A 22,290-nucleotide genomic window follows, 5' to 3' on the forward strand; every position below is an offset into this window, starting at 1 on the left:
AATACAGTTATAAAAATATAATGAAAATCGTATTCAACAATTGTAAACGTCCTAGTTTAAATATTAACTTACCAATTACACAATACATATTGGTCATTGTGACCCTGTATATTAAATATTTTACACACTGTTAACCTAATATAAATATCTTTCAATTTTCAATGACACGATATGGTTTGAAAATTATTTGTGTTAATTATTTTGTACATTGGTCATTTGATTCACTACATGAGGAATTAGGTCTAGAAACGCTTCAGACGTTCAAAAAATTTCAAGCAAGATTTTGAAAGTTTAAAGCGTGTTTAACTATTACATATCCTACAGTTCAATGTTATTCTAAGGCTTGACCACAAAACACAAATAACTTTATGTACAACGTTAACTATCTAAGCTTTTATACAGCTAATTGCATTAAGATGGCAGTATATTAACGATTTATCTATTAAAAAATAAAATAAAATAGAAATAATTTAACTCAATATTCGTAATAAAATACATACATACCTTTCTAATCAAGGACGTTTTACATTGGACAATTTAAAATAAAAGAAAAAAACTTAATTATATAGCTTTATTAAAATAAGAAAAAACACAAATTAAACTTGAATGTTAAATAAATAATAAACTAATGTCAGTCTCACTTAAAAATATTTAAAATTCTTCCAAACTTCTTGAACAAAAACGTAAAACATGTTTTATTGTAAAACTGTTAATATTATTTTAATCATTAAGTTTTCTTAGAAAACAATATAAAACAGACAGAGTATAAAAACAAAATGTCCTATTTGAATTAACAGAAGTATGATAGAAATTATAACGTTTTTTATTTAAGAGCCTAATAATTATTTAATAAAACTTTGTAAAAATCATTTGAAATATAATGGAAGATCTATGATTGTTTTAAAGATACATACATATGAAATGGTGAATGCCTTTTCTACACTGAATTATACAACATAACAATTTATTATTTGAAATTAACTCCACATATATAAAACTTATTATAAGCAAACCTAAACTAGAATTCAAAAGAAATATAACAAATTTTATAATGTACTTTCCACTATATAATTTTAAAACTGAAGTAACAACTCACGTATAAAAATTGTATATATCTACATATAAAATAATGCGTTTATTAACCTAACAATGTAAAATAACTTTCGATAACAAAACGTCGTAACGAAACAAACAAAATAAGAGGTTTGTTAAGTATATGACCTGATGTTTATCAGAAGTTTATAGCAAATTCCGCGTCAGTGTCATATACTAGACATTTTTGTTAGATGCCCACATGGGCAATGAACCAAGGCCACAGGAACGAAATCAAAATTCCTGAGAAGATGCCCGTGATGAGGGCGGCGGCCGCAAACATTCCCGCCGTTGCGGCGTATCTCGGTTCCACGGTCCTGCGAACGAAAAGACGTCGAACGTTAAAAGCAAACGGGTAATGTTTATTCGGACATCACTTACCCGGGGGCGTACATCATGCCGATCGAGCTGAAATAACCGCTTGAAAGACCGAAGGTGACTGCGACGAACCAATACACCCAATCGTTGTTGAACAGCACGGGCAATGTTCGGTGCACATCCGTCACCTGATAGTTGGAGAACAGGAAGAAAGGTATGTATAAGACCCTAAGGGTTACCGGAATCCACAAATATTTCGGTCCCGGCTAAAAATTATATCAATTATTTATTGATATTCTTAAACTATAACAAGTATTCTTACCGCAGTTACTAAACTAGGTAATATACTGCCCAACATGGCTGTTACGTTGAATGTAAGGAAACACAGAATATCTGTGTACAGATCAGTTATAAAGAAACCCTCTTGGCTTTTAATATCTGCAAAAATACGTGTTAAAAATACTTAAAAGATTTAATTTTAGTAAGTACGTACTCGAATGCATCGAGGGGAACACAGCCAGAGTTACGAAGAACACAAAAAATACGTTGTAGAGCTGAGGCCAGCTATTTTTCAATATTCTCAAATACGGAATTTTCTCCTTAATTCCTTTGTTTTCCGCAACTCTTCTTTCTGCATCTTTCTTCTCTTTCAATTCAAAGTGTCTATAATATCTCTGTAAAATAGAATAGTAATAAATAAATAAATTGTACATTAATTTCAAGTAAAATTTCATCAAAAATTTAACTAGTAATATTTACTTACATTTAGAGGTAAGGCAAAATAGGTGTCAAAACATATGAGCAATGTAAAAATGGCAGTGATAAAATAGTAGATGGCAGCCATACGCTTATCGGAGGCCATCTTCTTCGATAGAATGGACACAACAGCCGTAAAAGCACCACTGATATTGGAACCCAATACCACTGACCCCGTATATTTCGGTGGCAACTTCGCGGCCATACCATAAATCGTGTTTTGATAAATTCCATTTGCCACTAGAAAAAAATAATTTACAATTATACTCCTACGTTGATTAACGTGAACTTACTGTTTAATATTATTACAGACACCATAGTTATCCAAAAGAATTCATGTTTCATGTGTTCTGTATCAACCATTGCTAAGATCACAGTTACAATGAACACTACCAGTGCGATACATATACTCCAAACGATCCTAGTCGTTAAATTACCCCTGCGTAAAGAAATACCAGTCAGTTACCCGATTAAGGAAGACAAAAAATTTGTGAAACTCACCCAATTTTTACGAAAATATTCATGTAATTAAAAATTACATTAGGAACTTGAGAACAGAATGTCAGATATTGCATGAAATTAGGCAAATGTTCGTAACCCTGCAGTTTGTGTGTGGTGAAATACTAAAAACAACAACAATATTAACATAAACAACGGGTGTCGTCCGGAACTTACATCTTGGGCATTGATGAACATATTCCAAGGCATCAGCACACCGATTCCATGTATCAAAAATGTAATGTACACTAAACTGTATCTGTCTGGGGGCGTGTTCAGCTGCAGGCTCGCCTCGTCCATCGTTAAACTCTTAAAGTTCAGTTCCTCCTCGGGCAGATTGTTCTCCTCCCACGAAGGACGCAACTTTACAGGCTCCTGCAGACGCGACTTCTCGTCGTCTTCTCCTACAATTTTACGAACATTTTGTTTAGTATATACGATGTTTTAAAAACAAACAAGCTGTACATTCTTATAATTTGCACATTGGCAGTAACGAAATTAGCGGTATGCAAATTGTAATGTGCTGAGGTAGGATAGTGGCTTGTTTATATTTGCATAATGCATCAATTATGTCATTTTAATTGCAGGATTGTGAGCTCACAAACGTAAAAAATAATAATAATGATTATAACTTATGGAAGATAAAATATTTTCAACTATGTTTTAAATCCCAATATGTGGAAAAATAGATGAAACAATTTTCGGTAATTAAAATAAAAAGTCAAGACAATATATATATATATATATATATATATATATATAATACTTACTTTGAGATGGATGGGCAGTAACTCCATTTTTTTCACCGTAATAGTCCCGTCTAGTGTAACTCATTTTGTACAGAATGAATTGGTGTAGCCTTCAGAAATTAACTGTTAAAGAACCCTGAAAATAATAATATTCATCAGAACTAACATAATGTATGTACACGATATTTTGATTGTAAATAACTTCTTAGCGATATTTATTTATAATTGGACCATCAGATTTTTATTGTCACGATAAATTTTGATAAAATAATTTTATAAACACAATGTCAAAGGGATTATCATTATGACATCATTTTGACTTTAACATAATAATTGCTCAATTAAGATTAAAATTTCGGAAGATGAACTGGTGGCATCAATTAATACTTCAGATTAAGTGATTAATTAATAGTTATTGATATATAGTTTGCCACAAATAGAAGCACACAGTATAGGATAAAATAATAATGGGGATAAATTAAATTCATAGATTTTCATTAAATAAAAACTATAAAGTATTATTATTACATAACAATTATGATTAATAAAAGGAGTACCTTGTATTGTAACTTAACACCACAGTTATTCATTGAAATGTAACGAATAAGCATAACAATCTTCGCAGACGATGATAATGTAGTGACTAAATTATCTAGCGACTTTAAACACTCTCTGTCATTAAATTTCAAATACAAATATTTATTTGTGTTAGTAATTTGCAAAAATTCTTCAAAATAGACGCAACAACTCTGCTTAAATACAATTTAATATATTAAAAACACTGACTGACTAATTTAACAAATAGGCTTAAAAGTTATCTTTTGGGATTAGTAAAATTTTTATTGTTCAGATAATCTATGAAATTTCAATTATATTTAACAAAAGTTAATTTTAAGTAAATAAATAAAATCTACAGTTTGCAATTTTAAAACGCAAATTTTTCGTGTAAAATATAAAACATAAAATAATATGAAATATGAAATATAAAATAATATAAAATATAAAATAAAAAATATAAAATATAAAATAAAAAATAAAAAATAAAAAATATAAAATATAAAATATAAAATATAAAATATAAAATATAAAATATAAAATATAAAATATAAAATATAAAATATAAAATATAAAATATAAAATATAAAATATAAAATATAAAATATAAAATATAAAATATAAAATATAAAATATAAAATATAAAATATAAAATATAAAATATAAAATATAAAATATAAAATATAAAATATAAAATATAAAATATAAAATATAAAATATAAAATATAAAATATAAAATATAAAATATAAAATATAAAATATAAAATATAAAATATAAAATATAAAATATAAAATATAAAATATAAAATATAAAATATAAAATATAAAATATAAAATATAAAATATAAAATATAAAATATAAAATATAAAATATAAAATATAAAATATAAAATATAAAATATAAAATATAAAATATAAAATATAAAATATAAAATATAAAATATAAAATATAAAATATAAAATATAAAATATAAAATATAAAATATAAAATATAAAATATAAAATATAAAATAAAATATAAAATAAAGGCTCTACTGTTTATTAACACCCATTAATAAAAGGGATATAATCGCAAATGTTATTTTTAGTATTAGAGTAAATAATTTAAAATATATTTAACGTGACGTAATCTTCCAGTAATTAACGAAAACCGCGTATAACATAAATCGTTATTTTACGACCCGCCAAAACCAAAACATTTCCTGCTCACAACTAAACGTTTGATATATTTGCGTCTTTAATGTAGATAACAGATAATGTTAATGCATTTTAATGGGAGTTATCGCAGATGGTCCAAAGAATGGACATTTCTATTCCTGTAGAACATCAAACATAATTTACTCCGTCACTCTTAAATAAATGAAAAGACTCATCACTAAACACTGCCCATTGACACTGGTTTCTTGTCCCTTGGACGTGACCTCTACAGGTCTTTAGCCAAAGGGAATCTTTTAAATGGTCTTGTTCCTGTAGAACATTTAACATAATTTACGCCGTCACTTTTAAATAAATAAAAGGACATCACTAAAAACCGTCCATTGCCACTGTTTTGTTGTCCTTTGGACGTGATCTTGAGCAAATAGTCTTTAAAGGCTTTTAGTCAAATAAATCCCTATCAAATATAACCTTTTTCTCTAAATTTCAGGAATATAATTTTAATTTATGCACTGGATTATATTTTTAATACATTTAAATAAGTTGCTCTACGTAGAAATTAGAGTGCATGCTGAAAATAGAACGATTTAAATATTCCATAATGGACTCTATAAATAATTTAGAAGAAGAAAATTGCATCGGGTTTAATCCATCAATACTGTTGATATATGCAAATGTGAATGTTTGTTGTTAGATATAAAATTACCTTATATCAGTTGTAAAAGCATAACAATACGTGGGTAGTTTAAATCTTAGCTTGAACATGTTATCAAGTTATTGTTTTATGTTGGTGGGATACAAAAAGTATGTTTCCTACTTTATTATTGATCAATTTAAATAATTTGATCAGATTATTTATATATTAACATATAAATGGTTAATATTAGTCACGAACGATCTAAGGGGCAACTTTCAATTTATCACCGTCACTTTTTGTTAGTTAGTTAATTTCAGAATAAAATAAAACGATGGGGTAAAAATTCTCTCCCTTTATTATGGGCGTAAAATACAGCAGGAATGGAAGAATTAAGAAGTGCAGATTTTGGAGTATAATTAAATTAATAGTGTGCAATTTTGGAGTCAGTTAATTCCATTTGAACATATTATTAATTGCAAACATAGAATCAAGTAAACTTGTACCAAATTAACTTTGAAATGTTCAAGCAGATTCAAAATTAATGGACTAATAACATCTTGTTTCAAAGTCGTAAATCTTTCAGCTAACGAGAAGTTTTCTCGAAAATAAGTTGGGAAATTAAACTAGAATTGCTTGCGCTTTTCTGGCATAATTAGTTAAGTGATGTTATTTTCTTTTGTCGGTACCACAAAGACATTTCAATTAGATAGATGAGCTGTTATGATCTCTTTGTACTTTCTTTAAGGTCTACACGTCAATTGGCGACTCCAATTATAATAGTATTTGTCATTTAATGTTTGTTTTAATTATATTAGCAGCCAAACATTCTTTGTCAATTTAACACATACCAAGCAGTCGGATCCTCGTGGGCCACGAGTCTTGGTCCGGTCTAAAAATAGACTAGAATTTCCGTTAGGGGGCCTAAAACTTTACATGGCGGGACTAAACGATTCAGAAACGGATTATTATTAAATCGATTGCACATTACGTATACGAATGTCGCGGTTCAACAAGCGAAAATAATAAGATCGCGGCTTAATTTGTTTGGACGCAGTATCGGAAATATTCGAATTGATTAAACTGTTTTCAAGTCGGGTCATTTGGCGCGGACTAAATTAACGTTTTTATCTCGCATTTACTATGTTTGTAAAACATTTACGTTCTATTTATGGTGGATCTATTTTAATTTTTTCGTTGATAAGTAGGCCAAAGGAAAAATTTACTAAATGAAGTTTATCTAGTTGGTAAATAAGTTTGTTTTGTGTACATAGTTTTCTTGATAGTTTACATCCAAGAATTTTTCTTCAATCTCTACTAAATAATGGTTTTATTGACTCTAATTCATAAAAGAGCAAATAGTTTGAACCTAACTTTGATGATACACTTCATGCATACATCCTTTCATGTTTTGTGATGTGTGAATGTAAAACTTGATTGTTCTATACATAACTGGATGTTACTGATGGATGTGCAGTCGATCCTACGAAATTTCCTGTCTGATTATTCTTTTAATCTTTGTCGTTAAAGAACTGTTTCAACACTACTACAATTTTCAAGGTCCTCATTTAAAATTTTTATCATTTTTATAATGATCTTTCGTAAGGGTAAATTTTACGAAACGTTGTTTATGTAGTTGGGAAATCAATTTGGTCTATATAAACACGTCTTCTTGATATGCCACTATAAATACATTTAAATATTATTTAATTGATTTTAATCGTCTTTCATTGACAATTTTTATAATTCAAGCTTAATTTATTTTAATATACTTCTTACTTACATTATGCCTCTTTTTGTGACGTTGGATGTAAAACTAAACACAAATGTGAAGTAAACACTACTAAATTTGATTGATTATTTATTAAATACTTAAATATGAAGAAGTTTATCTAGTAGGTCAATAAATCTGTCTGAATAAATATACAGAGTGATTCATCTAATTTATTTATTGGAGAATATATTATATTATAACAATTATAACTTGACTTGAACTGTTTTTCTAATTTATTTTGAAGTGTTTTTTACTAATTAAATAAAAAATATATTGTATAATGTTACAACCCCTTCAAAATTTAAAATAAAAGCACCCACCAAATATCCAAATATTAATTATTATATTCAAAATAAACTAGAAAAGTATATTAATTGCTATAAAAATTTCAAATCCACACCTTTTTCTGTTCTCCATAAACTTAAACTAATGAATAAGTTAGGGGAATCACCCTGTATATAAACTTTTTGATGCACTAATCTAATTAACATTTAAACGACACACATATTTATTAATCTTTGTACTAAATAATAGTCTGAAAATGATTCTTACAATCTTAAAGTAATTAAACATGAAAAAAAAACAAACAATATCTAATTTTGATAATAAATTTTGTGTTGTGTTAATGTCAAACTAAATTATTTTCAAACACAAATGAATGGCCTACAAAATGTCATCCCTGATTACTTTTTAATATTGTTTTGGAAATTTCATGACTATATACTATATACATATATTTCAAAAAAATTGACAATTTTTTTTTCTTATTTATATCGAAAATGTTGTTGGAAATGGTAAAAAAAATACTGTGAAAGTTACAGCTCTTAATATTAATATTAAGATGTGCCGCATCGTAAATTTTAATTTCCCCTTTAAATAACACGGGAACGGTATTCTGTTGGATTTTGAAATTTTTTAACTCTCGTTAGAGATAATATTTCAAAATGATCAAAACAGATTTTTATAGAAAATTTAACGCTCTACAAAAATGTCTCTTACAGTTTTTTGATATATTCATTTTTTCAAAAGTTATTTAACGTTATAGTTGGATTGATTTAAAATTTTGACATTTTTTTCATTTTCTGACGCAATCATCAACTTTATGGGAAAATTGTATACAACATTTTTTGTAGAGAATTCAATTTCCTATAATTTATCTCCGAAAAAGTTTTTTGATATTTTTTACAGATCATAAGTTATCTGCAGAAAACTAAAAATTTTATTAAATAAATGTTATTTTACTGCATTTTATTTAAATAAATAGATTTTTATTAAAAAAATTGATTGTTTATTATAATCAAAGTATCAAAGTATTATATCGTTACACTAACAGACTTTTACTACAATTTGTCAATTTTTTTCTGTATTCACTTATAACTAGCAATAAGTATTGTAATTGCTCTTCATTTTTCGTGAAACACTTATTGCTAGTTATAAGTGAATACAGAAAAAAATTGCCATATTTCATATAGATCATAATATAGTTGGTAAATAAATTTAGTTTCAGCTCAGTGCTGCAATTTTTAGTTTAATCAAAGTTTCCATTAAGGTACCAAAACGCCAATCCCGTCATGAAGAGGAAACAGCCGCGCATTATTAATCGCCCCGCATTAAATCCGACCAGTGGAAGGAAACAATTATTCTTCAGATAACAATCTTCCAATTACCACTTTGACATGGTCCCCGAGCGCGGCGGCGCCCGAAACACCGTGTCAGTTTTAATTAAATCATCTTTAGCGAGCACAAGGCCCAAACGACGGGGCTGGGATGCCCGGCATCCTCCGAATTGTTGCGTTTGTCATGACACGAACCGCCGCCGATCGTCGGCGCATCCACTTTGCAATTATCCGCGGAACAAGATATGCCAGTTACTCGCGCAAAATGCGATCAATCGTCTCCGATGATGGGCATTTTGACGGCGAATTACCCGTGGAGTTATTTCCGACAGATATTTGACCGTAAATGTGAATATACTCGGCTGTCGGGGGATGATTTACTGTTACAAATGTTTGGAGTTACATTAACCTGGATAAGCAATTAACTTGTTTCTCTTTGAATCTAAGTAAATACGACTAGAATACGTTGATATTTTTTAGACCACTTTGTGAAATTGAAAATCTTCTGGCAACTAGAAGATCATTAAAAAAATATTACATTAAAATTGCATTGTAGAAAAGTCAAAAAATATTATATAAAGATTGTATAGTAGGAAAGGCTTAATAAAAATAATACTTCATGATATTTTTGCATCATTCTCTGAAATCTCAAAGATATGTGACAGCTGGAATAGCTTTTCGAAGTTGAGAAAAGATATACATGTTCTTATGAACCTTTCTCGATCAAAATATATTATACAAAGGTTGCACAGGAGCAAAGGCTGAGTAAAGTGAATACTTCAAGATGTTTTTACATCATTCTGTGGAATTTACAAAGATATATGACAACTGGAACCTGTGGAATAGCTTTTCAAAGTTGAAAAAAAATACACAGATTCTTATGAACCTTTCTCGATTAAAATATATTATACAAAGGTTGCACAGGAGCAAAGGCTGAGTAAAGAGAATACTTCAAGATGTTTTTACATCATTCTGTGAAATTTACAAAGATATGTGACAGCTGCAAGCTGTGGAAAAGCTTTTCAAAGTTGAGAAAAAATACACAGATTTTTATGAACCTTTCTCGATTAAAATATATTATACAAAGGTTGCACAGGAGCAAAGGCTGAGTAAAGAGAATACTTCAAGATATTTTTACATCATTCTGTGAAATTTACAAAGATATTGACAGCTGGAAGCTGTGGAATAGCTTTTCAAAGTTGAGAAAAGATACACAGATTCCTATGAACTTTTCTCGATCAAAAAATATTATACAAAAGTTGCACAGGAGCAAAGGCTGAGTGAAGAGAATACTTCAAGATGTTCTTACATCATTCTGTGAAATTTACAAAGATATGTGACAGCTGGAAGCTGTGGAATAGCTTTTCAAAGTTGAGAAAAAATACACAGATTCTTATGAATTTTTATCGTCCAAAAAATATTATACAAAGGTTGTACAGCAGCAAAGGCTAAGTAAAGAGAATATTTCAAGGTGTTTTAGACAACTATGACATTCAAAGAATCTGGTACCTGGAAACTGGAAATGGGAAAATATTGTGGATACTTTTAAGAGAGAGTTTGCCAAATTTTATTAAACTACGTTAAAATTCTTGTGAAAACGATTTTTTTTTATCAAGATAAACTTTTATCGCAGATAGTAACGATGAAAAAATGATCAAGTGACCTCATTATTAGAAATGGAACGACCTGCTGGTGTGAAACGACGTGGCGTGATGATTTGTCGTTCAATAAACTCAATCGCCGTATCCCATCTCCGTATCAGGATTCTTCGGTAAACTAATTTATTCGAGGGCACAGATACACGTGATTTGCGGACAGTATCTGAAACATGTCCAAATGAATCTCCCGATACGCAATGTAGGTTAACGACGTCTGCTCATAAGGGCGCATTGTGCGACGTTGCACTCGACCTACGCTGAAACAAGCTGCCGATAAATTGAGTCGCGCTGAAAAATCGCACTCGAATAATCAAAGCGACAACGATAGAAGAGACGGAATTACCACGCACCTCGCGGAATTAACCCCCACGTTCTCCACTATCCCCGACTGAAATTACACGAACACTGCAGTTTTTCTCGTTAATTCAATTTGTTTAAAGAAAACATGTGGACGCATAATGAGGATAAATATTAATTTTTTCAAACGGGCTTGGGCACTTTTAATTTGTTCGGTGTAACGAAGTGATAACGCGATAATGTCCAAGTTTGAAATAAAATATGTGATGTGTGCCTTTGTGCCTTTGTGCAGGGTTGCAGGCAAAATTTATTAATGGTAAATGTTGTAATGTTTTTTTAATACTACACGAATCGTGTTTACTGTGGCTATATTAAAATATTGTTAATTAAAAAGTCTTTCTGTGACCGCTTCTGTAAATTGAATTTATTATTTTATATTCGTTTATCAAATCAATATTTGACATTTATATAGTAATTAAATTGGCAACTGTGATTTTTAGGCACATAAAACTGTTATCTGGGGGTTGTATAATGAGGACATGCCGTTTTAATTGATGAAACTTTAAATATTGAGCTTCTAAAATATTTATGAACGATAAATATGTGGTATATAAGTTGTTATCTAAGTAAAATGAATGAAAATATAATTAATTTTGGTCACAATGGGGAGAGTATAAACGAAAGCAAATAAAACAACTATATTTAAAAGGTATTTCATACCGGAAAATAGCTGAAAACTTAAATTGCCCGAAGACAATTGTCGGAAATTCAGTAAAATATAAACCCCAAAAGAAAATGTGAAGACGAAAGCCCAAATTAACGTCGAATATTGAACAAATCATTTGAGATTTGAATATAAAAATCCTTTTCCATCGTCAAAAAACATTAAAACTGAATTTACTTATAATGTATTAACGAAATAACGACAGCAGTGTCTAACTACTGTAATTTGTTAAGTAGGACTAAGTTGCCATATTCTGAGGACAATATGCGACTGCGATGGGTGTTTCAACAAGACAACGATTCGAATCATACATTGAAGGTGACAAAGAAGTGGTTTTCTGACAACAAAGTTCAGCTTTTAAGCTGGTCTGTCCAATCACTTGACCTAAATTCTATCGAGAACTTGTGGCATGCTGTGAAGATAGCTCTGAGGGGTAAAAGTGTCACTAATAAAGAATCTCTCTGGTTCCTGGTGGAGGAATCCTCAAATTCAATTCCCCAGGAAACGTGTCAAAAGTTGATAGACTCGATGCCTCGTTGATGTTCGGCAGTTATTAAAAGTAGAGACTTAGCAACTAAGTACAAAATAAATTAAAGAAATCTTTTCAAACATATACATTTTTGCCAATTTTAAAATTGTCCCTATTTTATTTCACATGAAAATTTAAAGAACTTTATAAATCAATTATTTTTCATTTTTTTCTTAAAGGAATTTGCAATATCTTTTTAATTTTTGTACACTTGGAACATAAAAGTACTTAGAAATAAATACTCCTTTCAAAACTTATTGGTTAATTTGCATTACCGACAAATGTCACTATTTTTCACATCACTGTATGTTTAGCATTATTAATTAATTGAATAATAAAAAATCTTTAGATTGGTACAATCATTTCCTATACATAAAATATTAATAGGGACTTTGGCAAAAATATAAAAATAAGGCTCATTTTTCTCTGCACAAAATTAAACACCCTATATAAAATTTGGAAGCACTAATATTGGTTCTTAATAGCATGATCCATGTTAGTCTATCAATCTGTCAATATTTTTCGAAAAAAAAAATTAATAACTCAAAAACTATTGGGTTTAGGTATAAGGTTTATTTGTAATTACAAGGACAATTTAATAATCCAAAATTATACAGGGTGTTCCATTGAAAATAATAAAATTGATGCCATTCCATTTTAATTGATTTAAAAATATTTAGATATTCCCCACACACTTTGACTGTGTTTACATGATATTTTCCTTTGTGGTTATTGTATAATAATTAGAATCATAATATTTTAAAATTTTTATCGACCCATTTAATCAAAATACGTTGGGCCACTTCCTGAAGAACATTATCTAAACCTTTTCCACTTTTACTTTTCCTATCTAGACACACATTTCCGACTTTAGTTAACAATAGGCGGTTGAATTTTCCCCAGGCGAAATTACCTGGTGACCGTTATCGTTCATCTCAATTTCCATCGTGAAAAACCACCTCCAATGAGTGTGGGGGAGAAAAACCGGGGACGTTCACGGCCGAAAGACCGAAAGTTGGGCGCACCGGGAACCGTTTAATGGGGAGACGTACCCACCACTTTGTGCCGTTAATTATTCAGCGGCGGAAGGTGAGCAGCACGCGGATCGTTAATCGGATTTCGAAACGTGTTTCGATTCATTTCGCGGAGGTTCATTAGCGGGTCGACCCTCCCCGGTGTGAATTGCCGCGATTCGGTCGGCAGACGGACTAATTGCGCACTCGAATGTGTGGATGAGTGCCAAGCCGGAAGAGTAAAAAAAAATCTGCTGGGAGCTGGGGTCGTGTTTTGTTTTAAAATAAGCCGATATCGGTTCGTACACGTAATACGTGTGTCCCCGTTTCGTCTGGCGCCCCGTAACTCCGCACTGGTGACTTTCAGACTCGGCGAATCGTCGACGTTTTGTTAAGAATTAAAAGCGTTAAGGATTCCGGCGACGTAAGAGGACGTAATCCCCGCTCCGACGTGAGCAAAGATGTCCCTCCGTGCGACGTACAAATCCCGTCAGACAAAACGACTAAAAAACGCTCACTCTTCAGTAAATGCGTACGAAACGAGTGAACTCCCACTCACCGCTCCTTCATGAACCCGTAAACGATTACGGGCACCAACCCGAAAAGTTCACTGAACCCCTTTTCAAGCTTCAGGTGTTCCCGTGAAAAGCACCACGTGAATAATTGATTAAACCAACCCGGCATTATTTTCGCAATTTTAAAATGTTCCCGGCAATCCCCAACTTTGCAGTCTTTACTCCGCACCGTCCACCTAATTTCTGGTTATCAAAAGTGTTTGCGTCACGCAATAAAACGTGGGGTTTATTATATTTTTTCAGACAGTCTCCAACTGTTGCAACATGTCGGTCGTAAATCGGCCGAATCTTCACGTGGTCTTTACTTTATAAATATCGTTTCCGCAATCAAAACTGGACTGTTCTATTTTAAATAATAACGACGTGTAGTTCTGTATTGATTTTTAATCAACTTATCACGTTAGAATGTGAATACTTAACGTATTACCGTGCACGGGTCAAAATGTAAATGAAACTTGTATTAATTATTGTGCTTTTTACACGGACGATCTTATTAATCTTAATTTCTTGTGCAAACAATAGAAACGTGCACCATTAATTAATTTTTTACATTTCAACAAATCGACCAAATAGTATAATAGCAGGAAATTTTACTCATTAAAGTTCTATCGAATATCAATATATTCTTTTTTAATTAAAATTAAAACATTGTACAAAATAAACATATTCAAATTTCAAAAGCAACAAACATATCAAAATTATAAAGGGTAGATAATTTAAAATTAAATTTGTTAAATATATGAATGTATTTATTTAAATGTAATTTTATAATTTAAAAAGTAATTTTAAGAAATTTTTTTGGGACTTTGTTTAGGATAATATTAATTAATTTTAAGAAATTAAGAGAAATTAATTTTATTTTGATATATAATTACAATCGTTCTACTTTACCATTTAATTATGATTCCAATAAACTAAATAAAAATAGTTAAATTGAAATTATATATATTTTTATACTTATTTAAAAAAATTTTTAAGTAATTTATATTACTTACTTTTTTAATATATACTTTTACATTTCATATTTCATATTATTTCATATTTCATTTTTCATATTTTATATTTTATTTTCATATTTCATATTTCATATGTTGTTTGTGTATGAAGACTGACTGAATTGATTCGATTCAAATCAAACGTATAATTTTGCATTTGTCTCCTTAAGAGTCATAGAGAAAGAAATACATGTTCACGAGTGTGGAAGAGAGACGAAATTAGTGTTCGGTGGATGCGCCGATCAAGTAAGCTGTGCATATTTGTGTGGTCGGCACTTTCAATTGTCCAATCGCAGTTTTAGAGAGGAGAAGGGGGAATTTTGAGTTTTTGATGTCTGAAAAGCATTTCAATAAGTTTTGCAGTAACAGTTAATATTTTTATAATATATTTAAGTACGCATTTTGTATATTTGTGTCATTAAACTAATAATAATTAATTAATTTAAACTAACTAATGTGCTTAAATATAATTTGATATTTTAAAATGTTGTTTTATTAATATATAGGTCTGATTAATATAATTCAAATTACACGTGAATAAATTACAAATTATCTGATTTACAATTATATATTTCTCACTTTACTATTTTATTTGAGTCAAAATTTTTCATTTCTATTATGGTGACATAAGAGTGAGAGAGAAAGAAATATATGTTCATGAGTGTGCGAGAGGGACGAAAGTAGCCATCGGCGGATGCGCCGGTTTAGTGGGCTGTGAATTCAATTGTTTTAGAGAGGAGAAGGGGAAATTTTGCGATTTTGATATTTTTGAAGCATTTGAATAAGATTCGCAGTGACACTTAATATTTTTATCATATATTCTTATATTTGAGTCATTATAACTAAATAAACAATGTCATAAATAAAATTTATTATTATTATTATTATTATCGTTATTATACTACTTAAACTACTTTTCTAATTTATTTTGAACAGAATTTTATTTCCGATTTGTCCGGAAGTGACATCAATTTTGTTATTTTCAATGGAACACACAATGTATGTTTTTGTATTTTAATACTTTTTAAGTTATCCATTTTTTCCCTAAATTTTTGACTTAAGATCTCGATAAAATGTTATTAAAATACCAATTTTGATTACGGTAGATTTTATTAGTTCCACGACATGTAAGTACATACATAAAGCAACATTGTTTAAAACATTTCCGTGGACAAGTTACGTTAGACAATAAACCATAAAGTTTATATAACATTTTTATTCAGTATCCAACTGTTGGTTATAAATCGTATGGAATCGCGGTCTTCGGTTTTAAGGCAATAAATATGGTCCTGTTTCCGCCACTAAATATCCGTTGATGTCCTATTTAAATGCAAACGAAATGGTCCTGTATTGATTCCAAACAAAATGCGTTACCGTACATGACGGTGTACATCATAATTCACATTATGTAGGCAAACGGTACGGAATCATTATTTATTGGTTGGTATGGATGTGTTTGGAAAAGTAAATTCGATTTTCTTGCTTATTTTGTTTTGTTTTTTAAGAAAAGTAAAATTTATAATGCATCCACTGTTCTAATTATGTACTGTCTGCAATAATAACATGTCTGTCTATTCTTTATGTATGTTAACATCAACACGGTGGAATAGATTTAAACGAAACATAAATTATTTCACAGTAACTGGAAGTAAAATTAAATGTGTTGTTTTTAGATATAAGGTCAATAAGATATTAACAGACATAAATATTTAATCAGACAGTTTTATGGAATTTACAACCTGACTTTTATATTAAATTAGATCTGACCACAAAATACATATATTTATTCAGATATCACTTTTTTACAATAAACTAATAAAAAATCTATTGCAGTATATTGTTTGTAGTTTTAAATGTTGTAATATATTTTTTATACAATAATCACTTCAAATATTTATCTGAATAAATAATGTTCTTAAAATGACAATCTTTCAAACATTTAAATAAGTAGTGGAAGTCCTTTTTTAAGTTTTAAATGTTGTATATATTTGTGATACAATGGTCAATTCAAATATGTATCTGAGTATCACTAAATAAAAATGTTTGATCATAATTAATTAAAAAATAAATTTCTGAGCTTTAAAGCAGTAGTGAGAGGCTCATTCTTTTTTAAGTAATTTTAAAATCAAACATGGTGTAGTCATTGTTGTGATACTGAACTTCTGCAGATGTTCGTTAATGTTTTGATTACTGAGAAATCCGTATGCATAAAGTTTATTTTGAAAATTATAAACAGCCTAATCTTATCATAAAAATGACAGAGTCGCCTTTTGCAAATCGATTAAATGCATTATCTAAAGCAAACAATATAACTTTGGAGCCAGATAATTTTTATTTATGCACAAACAGAATCGTTTGGTACGTGAATTTGCGTGTGAAACACGATTCAAGTGGTGGCACGAAAAAAACTTGTCACCACCGTCGAGGAACGTTCACCGCATATCGAACACAAAATGCAGTTAATGAACTTTCTGAAATGGAACACCACCAGCTCTAAATATAACGCAGAACAAGGGACGAAATTTTATTTGTGCCAATAATTGACAGCATTGAAGCACTGGCTTTTGTGCAGCCCACTGGACTTGGACAGTACATCCAAATTATTAAATTATAAATGTTACAAGTGCAATGTTAGAAAAAAAATTAAGTTATTTTAGTGAAACCTTTAAGAGATGATTTATGAGTTAATCTAAAGGTTGTCCTGCTGCAGTTAGCTGTAAAAAATTAATGTGTTTGACTTAGCAGGATGCATTGAAGTTAAATTGAAAATAAATTGAATGTTCCTAGTTTTCTTTTATAACTAGGTCAATAGGTACACTACAAATGGAAAGCTTTCCTTTATTATATCCGAAGTTTAGTCTAATTGCAAATGAATTATAAGTATATAGTACTTATTATTGCACACGTTACATTCATATATGAATGTAAATAATAATTACAGTTAATTTGCATATTTTTATGCACTAGAAATACACGCAAATCGTTTTATAATATTAACACAGTAGTTTTTATTAGGAACAGTATCATCATAAAAGGCAGCAATAGCTATAATTAGTATCAGTGTGCATCACTCGGTTTTCCTTTGAATTAAGTGATAAAAATATACCATGTGTGTAGAACGAGTCCAACAATAATTACATTCAAGTCGGTTTAATTCTATTATTATACGTTTCATTCATTTAAACTCTTCTATAGATCCAAGGACAGTTTTTAAAGGTGCACAAGAAACAGGAACAGGGGAGTCTTTTGCAGATGAAACCAGTTCGTTACAAATGTTCGTAACGGTTTCACATGGGAATCAAATAAACCGATAAAGTGTGAAGGTTAAAGCTATTTAAAAATGCAAATGTATTAACAAATAAACAAAACAAAACTACGACGACATCACACAAATCTATGTTGGTCACAATCATTGGTTTAGCGTCATAAATTTATTTTCTTTTTAATTTTACTCTATTATTCGGTTTAAAAATGACAAATTTTTCACAATATTTGGCACACGGGAGATTTTAAAAATAGTATACGTTAACCTGAACATTTGGTTATTTTTTCTAAAATGTAAGTAAATTTTTTTTGTGGAAAATAGTTAATTAGTTGCCACAACTGTTATAATTAGTTTGTGCCAGATATTTTTCATTGCAAATATTCGAGTATTTTAGTGGTCACCCCGTATATATAATACAACCATGTGGTCTTTTAATCGCTTAAATTAATTTATTGCGTCAATAATGATTAATGGGACCGTTTAAATATCCCAGAACGAAATTTAACAATTGTCTGTTACTAATTTTCGTCTGGCAATAATTGGAAACGTTCCCGGAAATTGTCGGCCAGTTTTGTAAGGTTACACAAATCGCGCGGAAAGATTAGGAAGTAAAACGAACGAAACAATAGAACGGATTTATGTATTAGTCGGGGCATTTCACAATCCCATTGCTAATAGATTCTTCATGCGGATTTATAAATTTCTTCCGAAAGCTTCATTTAAAATTGTCTAAAAAAATGTAAATGTAAATAGGTGTTTTGTGTTAATTTAGTGAGGGGGTACAACTCAAGGAGTTAAACTGTGATCATTGTTTTGTTTTAGATTAAAAGGGTGTACGTCTTACGCATCCCAACTTACTTAAAAACTGTTATAACAAACTTTTATTTCATAAAATATTAAAATATTCCAGCAAAAGTTGTTAAGCCATAAATGTACTATTCTTTACGTTATAAAATTATTAACACGGGCTATACAATTATGTATAACTATATATAAATTCAATTCAATACGTGCAAACTGAAAGCACGATTATTTTTTATCTGCACTACGTTTTCCCCATTCATAGATAATCGTAATTGAACCACCGCTGGTTATTATTGATACTTCGATACCGTATCATAAATTTAAAAAGTTTTATTACTCAATTACAGGATACGTTCCTGGAAAATGGTAAACGGATACTGTAAGATTATAACCGACGTCGAAAGATTTAGATAATCGACTGCGAGTATCGGTTTCTGTCGACAACTTATTGAGTCATATTAAATTAATTTGTAAATCGATCGAAGCTTATTTTTACAGAACACGGAAGCTATTTTAATTAAATTCCTTAATTAAATTAACGTTGTTTTGTTTTCCAAATAAAAATATCCAGATGGTTAAAGTTAAATTCCGGAATTCCGTTTTTGGAAAACTTTCGTAGAATGTGCTCAAACAAATTTTTCGTGTGGTTTGAATTCCTTAAAAATATATCGTCGAGCAGACAATTTAGGTCAGGTCGTTCATGTACTCCTAAAATCTGGAAATAGCCTCGTGCCTTATTTATAAAAAGATATTGTTCTGTTCTGGTGACCGAAAATTTTACATGGCTACTTGTAGTCAACAATAGAAGTCTTGTTATAAACTTAAGAGTAACTTTTATCACATTATCTACATGCATAGTCTACCCACATAGTTCAATGAACCAAACATTCCGTATTTTTTATGGTTTATCATAATTAATAACATTTTCTTTGTGGGTATTTAAGTTAATTTAGTTTAGGAAAAAGGACAACTGGTATTGTTTTAGTTCGTGTACACCTTGTAGTGTGTAAATACGTCCGTGAGGACGAAATAATCGCAGCACGTGATGACTACTAATTTTGTGAAAGGGGTCATATATTTTCAATATTCGATAATGAGCATGCTTCAGCACAAATTGTGTTTACTCCTTGATCAATTATCATTATGTATATAAGCTCAACCAACTTAAATGTTTATTTTGTTGATATTATAATGGTTAATATTTTGATATTATTTATTGTATTTAACAGATTTTATTATTATTCACTGTATTTAAATTATATTTAATTCGTTTAAATTATTTTATGGAACATAAAATTATTAATATCAGTTATATTTCATTCAAATTTGTAATGTACAGGGTGATTCAATTAGAAATTTGTGGAGACTGGAAAAAGTATTGATTTGAATATTTTGTGACAATTATATTTGATTTGAACTTCTTTTTTAATTTATTTTGAACAATATGCTACTTCTGGTTTTGCTGGAAGTGATATCAACTTTGTTATTTTCAATGAAAACCCTGTATATTTTTTGATTTAAGAATTGTGTGTAATTCCTAATAAATTGTCTATACCACGTCCTTTACCTAAACCCAATAGTTTTGGAGTTATTAATGTTTCTTCAAAAATTGGAGCAGAACTTAAATGTTTGTAAAGTCACCCACTTTTATGATAAAAAGCTCATTTTTAGCATACACATTAGCCAAAGTACGTAAGCCATTATATTATATTTTTTACACAGAGTGTTCGTTATTTATATTTTATTTTGAATATCTTTAAACATCAATAATTAATTATTTCCACTAGAATATTATGTATGTTTTACTGGAAATTAATTTTTTTTAACTAAAAATGTATGTCAAGTTATAATTGCTATAGACATTTAATACTGATACTTTATTCGTTCTCCATAAACCTCTAATGAATAAGTTAGGAGAATCAATATTTATTGTAACATTATTTAATATATTTAATAGATTTTATCATTATTCCCTGGATTTAAACATATCTTTAATAAAATTATTATTAAATTTTTGTTTAAAAATCACTCTATAGCAAGAAAAATTATTAATTTCAGTAATTTAATGATAATTGAGTAAAATCTGATAACATATGTAATTGCCATTAATAAAAAAACATTTTTTATAAATAATTTTCAATTATTTCAATATAAATATTGATTTAACGAAGAATTTGTTAATGATTTTGCAATATTTCTTATTTATTAAGTATTTTTGGATAAAAATTTGATTTAAATAAATAAATGGCAATAGTAATGTGAATAATATTTTTCTGATAATACTACAAATTATATATTTGTTAAGATCAGCTCTATTATAATTTTCATTAGAAAAAAAAGCACATGGAAATGTTATAATAATTAATTTTATCTACAAATATTATTCGATTTTTTTCCATAAATATGATATTAAATGTACTAATTTTTATTTTAGAATTTTTATATAGAAAATAATCAATCTTTTTGGACACCCTGTATATACATTTATATTATAATTAACTAATTCGACCAATTTATTGCTTGATTGTCCTTGGATTTGTCATAAAAATTACTGAATATAGTTTTATTTATATAAAAATTTCTTTAAATAATATAAATTAAATATCAGTCTTGATAAAACTGTTCAATATTACATTACATATGTATATTTTATAAAAAATAAATGGTTTTAATTAAATTTACATAAACCATACAAAAATATTATCTTCACAAGTAAATAATAATATATACGGTGCGACACGAACGTTCCCGCTATTTTTATGCCATTCGTTTTGTTTACAATATTAATTACCGCTGAACAGTGACGAATTAAAATGCGGGAAAAATCCATAAAACGTACGCGACCGCATTGTCTTAAAAAATGAATTGAACGGATCCCGGACGTGCACGCCGTCCGCACCGTTTCCCCTAATAAAACCACTGCATCGGGTTGCACGCGAAAATCTCACTCGAACGCCCTTTGACAGCTGCCGCCCCTGACTGCACGTATTAAAACGTGCATTAAACGCGTCATTGTTAACTTACATTATCGAAATTGGGTACGAATCGGTCGCCACACACTTCAGTTCAGTTTGCTCCGCTTGTCGGCACCGTTCACATCACACGTGGTGTTCCGCCACTATTGGCAACGAGACTGACGGCCATTATGTCGGTTTCCAGCGGTCCCATCGACGTTTCGGAACGTAGACCGGCCGAGAGGCAATGTGCGTGAGGCGACGATTGTGCCGGTGGGCGGTCCCGGCCGTTCCTTCACGCTCTTCGACTTACCGCTTATTTAGAGATA

At 29.6% G+C, this 22,290-nt stretch overlaps 1 protein-coding gene across 2 annotated transcripts; it reads right to left on the bottom strand.

The window, feature by feature from the left end:
• Positions 1–1,044: 1,044 nt before the first annotated feature.
• Positions 1,045–22,185, bottom strand: LOC109599071 (equilibrative nucleoside transporter 1). 2 transcript variants are annotated; one of them, XM_020015010.2, is made up of 10 exons: positions 22,032–22,185; positions 3,435–3,549; positions 2,842–3,068; positions 2,668–2,789; positions 2,460–2,605; positions 2,174–2,406; positions 1,904–2,084; positions 1,733–1,848; positions 1,474–1,676; positions 1,045–1,409 (listed from the first exon to the last, which is right to left on the bottom strand). In XM_020015010.2, the coding sequence occupies exons 2-10, from the start codon at positions 3,496–3,498 to the stop codon at positions 1,283–1,285; spliced, it is 1,419 nt and encodes a 472-aa protein (XP_019870569.1). In that variant the 5' UTR covers positions 3,499–3,549; positions 22,032–22,185; the 3' UTR covers positions 1,045–1,282. The 2 variants fall into 2 exon arrangements, with proteins under 2 accessions (XP_019870569.1, XP_049823653.1); XM_049967696.1 differs by lacking the exon at positions 22,032–22,185 and adding an exon at positions 7,541–7,559.
• Between the last annotated feature and the right edge of the window lie 105 nt (positions 22,186–22,290).

Source organism: Aethina tumida, chromosome 5 (assembly GCF_024364675.1).
Source record: "Aethina tumida isolate Nest 87 chromosome 5, icAetTumi1.1, whole genome shotgun sequence".
NCBI lineage: Eukaryota > Metazoa > Arthropoda > Insecta > Coleoptera > Nitidulidae > Aethina > Aethina tumida.